The sequence below is a fragment of the Rhincodon typus genome, chromosome 11, assembly GCF_021869965.1.
Source record: "Rhincodon typus isolate 14 chromosome 11, sRhiTyp1.1, whole genome shotgun sequence".
In the NCBI taxonomy this organism is placed as follows: domain Eukaryota; kingdom Metazoa; phylum Chordata; class Chondrichthyes; order Orectolobiformes; family Rhincodontidae; genus Rhincodon; species Rhincodon typus.
In genome coordinates, this window is record NC_063342.1 from 40,735,295 (window position 1) to 40,741,294 (window position 6,000).

The 6,000-nt window shown below is 36.6% G+C and overlaps 1 protein-coding gene across 1 annotated transcript in view; it reads left to right on the forward strand.

The window, feature by feature from the left end:
- Positions 1–6,000, forward strand: part of LOC109917331 (peripheral plasma membrane protein CASK-like) — a 134,457-nt gene that overhangs the window by 115,145 nt on the left and 13,312 nt on the right. Inside the window, exon 4 of the mRNA XM_048603098.1 lies at positions 3,943–4,020. Within this exon, the coding sequence (XP_048459055.1) occupies positions 3,943–4,020 (78 nt within the window). The remainder of the gene's footprint in view (positions 1–3,942; positions 4,021–6,000) is intronic.

Here is a 6,000-nt window from a genome sequence, read left to right on the forward strand (position 1 = left end):
TTGAATGTAAGGAAGTCTTAACAGTGCTTCTAGAAAATATTAGCATGATTAGAATAAGTTCTGTTTGACAAATTGTTTGGAGTTTATTAAGAATACGCTGCTAGTAATTAAAGGGAAACAAATAAATATGATAAAAATCGAAAGAACTGTGGAAGCTGTAAATCGGGAACAAAAACAGAAACTGCTGGGAAAACTCAGCAGGTCTGGCAGCATCTGTGAGAGAAATCAGAGTTAACATTTTGGGTTGAATGACCCTTCTTCAGTTATACTTGTAATATACTTGGAATTGCAAAAGGTATTTGATAAGGCATTGCACAAATGTGTAAAGACCACATGTTTACATTTGTCTTTGTTTTGGATTGCAAACCCATATGGAAAAAAGACTGCTTTAAATCCAAGGATGGTGGAAGGAAGTGTTGCACTTTTAAAAGCAAATTATAGGAGCCTGTTGTGAGCTGTTTTGTTCAAGCAGTGGGAGAAGATATCCAAGACATCATGGATGTTTACACAGAACAGACTTTACTCCGAGGCAGGCACCTGGTTAATTTTTCCAGTTAGGACCACTTGTGAAGCCAGGGCTCATCAGTGTAACAGCAACTCTCTGATCGGTACCTGGGCAAGTTGACAGTGCATAAAAATAATACAGAGGCAGAAAGTCTCCAGACTGCAAAAGGCAGTATCTTCTTTTTTTCCTCTCTGCGGTGAGGTAGCTAAGAACAAAAGATAATTAATCTCTCCCACTATTTGCTAATACTGTTGCCTCTAACAGTGAAAGACTAAACAATTAATGTTTCAACTGCTTCGTGTCTTTGGCAAAGAACTAACAAGATCTGGAAATAAAGGGATCATAAGGGAATGGAAAAAGCACAATGGACCCCTCATCAAATTCTGCGAACTTGTGCTTCGAACTGTTTTTTCTGGTCTTTTTACCTTCATCTTTAATGTCCATGTTTGCTTAAATTAAAATGGAAAATGCTGGAGAAAAGTAGCAGATCTGATACCACCTGTGGAAAGAGAACCAAGTTAATGTTTCGTTCTCCATAAATGCTGCATTTCTCCAGAATTTGCAGTTTTCATTTCAGATGTCCAGCATCTGCAGAATGTTTTATTGTGTCTGTATCTGTCTGTATGTGTATAGGTATTTAGGAAGGGGGCTGAGTTAAAAATTGACAATTCATAATTGTTTTCCTGTGGCTCAAACTGATTTCTTTTTGTAATAAGTGGTAGTTTCTTGTGAAGTACAGACACCCGGTCAATATTTTCAGTTAACCTGAATCCATCAGTTAGGTTATATCATGGACCAGACCAACCCCTTCAAAATATTTTAAGAGGGTAGTCCAGACCCCAGCTTTTTCTTACTTTCAAAGGTAAATGTAAAGTGGCTGTTCCAGATGCAATATAATGACTGGTCAAACTACTTGATGTTGAGCAAAACAATTTATTTAAACACTGTAATTAAAATATAATGAAAGAAGGAGGAATTTAGAGTAACTTAACTATTGGAAAACTTAACAGAATAATAGATACAGTAACTTATTAACTAACTTGTTCTATGTAGTAACATCCCATAAACACACCCCTTGGCAAAAAGGAAAATTCAGACACAGATTCTCACATGCAGTTCTCTAATCCAGGAGGAAAAAACATCAAGGGAAAATTCAGAGAGGGTAGCAGCCAGGAGACAACTACTGAAGCCTCCTACTCTGTTTGTTCCCCAACATCATCTGATGCTACTGAAAAACCAAAATCCAGAAATCCTGATCTGAGAGCTGGGCACACTAATTCGGGCTGAAAAACCTCCCAAGTTGTTTATTCAAGTGGTCTTGACTAGCCAGCTCGGCAGCTCTTGCTCAAATCTCTCTCTTGAAAGAAACCAGGACAAAACAACCTCTTAAAGTCACCGCATCATCACAGTAAACTGGAGAACTTTGTGTAATTTGATCACATCTTTAACTTTTGTGATGACCTACGGTGTTGCAGGGCTCGGGTATCAGCGAAATGTGGGTCCTAGCAAAAGATTACATCGAAAATTAAGGGCTCATGGAAGTAAGAGTAATATATAAGCATTGATAGAGGATTAGTTAATGGACAAGGAGTAGAGGGTGGCCAACTTTTAAAGTGGCAGGCAGTAAATAGTGGAGTTCCTCCAAATCATTAGGGCATCAGCATTTTACAATCTATATTCATATTTAGAAGAAGACCCTGAGAGCAATCTATCTAAATTTGTTGATGATGCAAATAGCTTCAAAGGTAAGCCATGAGTTCACAAAAACGCTGTAAAAAGATAGAGAGAGGTTAAGTGAGTGGACAAGTGTGGCAGATGGACCATAATGTAGGGAAGCATGAAGTAATTCACTTTAGTTATAAGAAGAGAAAAGAATGCAGTTTAAAAAGCATGAAAATTGTAAGTGTTGATGTTTGAAGAGACTTAGGTGTGCTCATACAAGGGGCACAGAAAATGCATAGAATGTATGTGAAACCAGCAATCTGGAAGACAAGTAATAAATTGGCCTTCAATTGTAATTCAGGAATAAAGAAGTCTTGTTGCACAGGTTTTGGCGAGATGATATTTGGATTATGTGTGCAATGTTGATCTTCACACTTAAGAAGTTTTGAAAGTAGCATAGCAAAGATTCATTAATTTGCTCTCAGGGATGAGGGGATTGTCCTAAGAGAGGCTAACCAAATTCAGTCAATATTCTGCAGATTATAACATTGAGAATTGATCTCATTGTAACATATAAAACTCTCAAGTAGTTAAAGTAGATGCTGAAAAAAATTTTCCACTGGTTGTGCTGTTAAATTTTATATTCACCAATTTCCGGATAAAAGATGGATATTTTCAATTGGAGATGAGGAAAGATTATATTGCTCAAAAGGTTGGGAGTCTCTTAAATTCTCTAACCCAGATGGTTGTGGATACTTTTATGAAGTACTTTTAAGGCTGAGATAGAAAGATTTTTGATTTCTTTGGGAATCAAGGGAAATAGAAAGTGAGCAGGAAGACAGAGTTGAAGTCCAAAATCAGCCATGTTCAATGTGGTATGATGCAACAAGCTCAGTGGGCCATTTGGTCTATTCTCCTATTTCTTGTGTTTTTATATATTATGAGTTTTAAAATTTTGCCTGCAAATTCTGGTTTGACTCTGCAGTTATCCAAATTTAAATAGAGGCTCCAACACACTATTCTTCATTTAAGTAGATGTTTTTCATTGTACTGTACTGAATAGTGTTGTGAAGGTATTTGGCAACAAAGGAATTAGGCAAACTTGTTTAATTCTGTGTTTTTAACAGACTTTCCTGTAGAAACTAAAATAGGTGGACAGGAATAGTAAAGTGTTGCCAATTTTGCACCTGGTGAGATAAGTGCATGTAAATCCAGAATAAAAGAAAAATAAACTTGTACACCTACATTGCTACACAAGAGCTGGTTAAAACACTAAGTCAATCTTCTGCAAATTTCTTCAATACAGATATATATTCCACACCTCCCACCTGCATTGCAAAAAATGTATGATCAGTATCAACTTGCAAAGTATATACTACCCAAATTTACCTTTTGTATGTTTAAATAGGCAAATCCAAGAGGTTGTTGATTTGCTAGTGCAATGGCTTATGCAGGTTTTTAAACATAAGAGCAACATCTTTGGATGGTAAAGCAGTTATCGCTATCATAGCAGCTTTAAAGGTTGTGTTAACTGGTATTTTGTGTACATAACTAAAATGCTAGTCTAACAATAAAGTGCTACTTTGGCATTGCTAGTGCTTCTGCAAATGACAAACTGGTACACACAATACACAAGGTAAATATTGTGCATTTTAATTTGCATAGCATCTGGTTTAAAAAAAAGCCTTTCACTCTGAAATCGTTATTTTGTGTATGTATTTAAAAACTTAGATTTGTTGAAATATACCAATAATTTGTGTTTTTGTTTTTTACAGTATGGATGGTGCAGACCTCTGTTTTGAAATTGTGAAAAGAGCAGATGCAGGTTTTGTTTACAGTGAAGCTGTGGCCAGGTATGTACCTGATCATTTTGTAGCATTCTAGTCTTTAGATGAATTCTATGGTTAGGATAAATTCATTTTTTGTTAAAGTAATGGTGTAACGTGTTGGTGCACCAATGTGTTGTACAACAAAGTGGCAGATGACTGGTTCGTATTCTTATCTACGTGTGTGATTTTTTTTCTCTCTGCATAGCAAAATCTTGGCTAAGAATTTCCCTCATTGTGCAAGAGGTACCCTTCTTCCTTGGTCATTATTAGTCACAGAAAGAATTAACTTATCACAGTGAAGCAAGAGCAGGAGATAAAGGAACAAGGGGGCTAATGAGATAAATAGAGAGAAAGTGACTTATCCTAGTTAGCCATTATGCACTTGTTGCTGGGTACTTGAGGATTAGCTTCAGAATACATGTTGTGCTCATTAGTCTACTGTTTTGGGAGGGACATGCCACAAAGACCGGAATAAATGAAAATTAAGAAGTTAATTTTGATAATTCACATGGATACTTTTTTGTCTGAACTAGTAGTAGTTATGTACTAGCTTCTGAAAGATTGATATGCAGTTCAACATTGTATAGAATATTTGGTGATGTGATTTTTGCCTTGCGCAGTTTTTTTTTTTAACCCAATGTGACAATACATAAGTCATTGGAACATAAGTTGGGCATGGGTATTGTGATATTGAAGGTATATTACAGGTAATTATTATATACAAACATTACATTCACAGGCACATAATTGTCTGGGCTAATGTTAAATTACAACATTTTGTAGTGTAGCTTGCTTCCAAAGTTGTGTCAGGCTTTGTGATCCTAGGTAAGTGTAAGACTTCTATACTCTAGGGTCACATGCTGTGATATTATGAGCATTTCCCTTAAAGGTGTAATGACATACTGACCAAGAGATATAACACAAGTTTCCCACTTTCTACAAAGACTTTTTAAAAATCCCAAATAGAGATATGTGGTGGTGTACAGGGAATTTGATCATCATACAAACTGGTATAAAGCAGAGTGTTTCAAGACTGAGTTCAAACTTCAGTGTAACGTTTTGGACATTTTGCAATTAGCCCTAATCTGCAAGTTGTATACCTGTCCGGAGAAGTATCATTTTTCTCTGTTGCACTTGTTTGATAACTTAGTTGCCACTGGTTGCTGTCACTCAATATCACCACACAATCATCATCATCAAAAAGTTCTTTCGAACTCTCTTTATGCAGGATTAGTGTGCCATACATCAATGTGAGCTGGATTCTGTTCCTTCACGATATAGCAGTGTGATCAATAATTACTTTGTATATTGTAGAAACTTTTGCTGGAATTCAAGTATTGGCATTTCTAATTTGCACTCTGCCAATTGTGCAGCTTTGGAAGTTCTCTACCTGCTCATTCATCATGTATCTTTTTCATTCCTCTCTTGTCTTAAAGAAGGATGTTCTATGTCTTGGAATTGTTGTCGGTTGGGAGCTGAGAAAGATTATTTGCACTTGGCCTCCAAGCATAAGTTTCGCTGGAGATAGTAATCCTCCTTCATTCTGTTGCTCAAAAATGCAGCAATGCAACAAAAATGTTGCTTTGTTGCACACTACTTAATGATCATGAATTTGATTGTGTACCATACTTTCTGTGAGACAGTTTAAGTGAGTAGTAGGGAGACAATGTAGTATGGGTTTCTCCCCACTTAGTACACATCTTGAAATGGTTTGCCCGTATCATATGTGTTGTCAACCACTATCCATTCCAGGAAACCAAATAAATTGAAAATGGCAGTCCTCATGTCAGCAATGGTCATTCTCGTCATGTTGCTGAGTTGCCAAACAGTGGGAAACTTGGAGAAACAAACTGTCACAGAGATTATCCCTGCCATGAACTGTGAATAGGTCCACTAGTACTTTTATCCAAATGTGGATGGAGCATTGCATGGGTGTAGAGTCTCCTGCTGCTGGGCTTGATATGTTTACCATGCATTCACAAGTTGTTCAATATCCTGATTTGT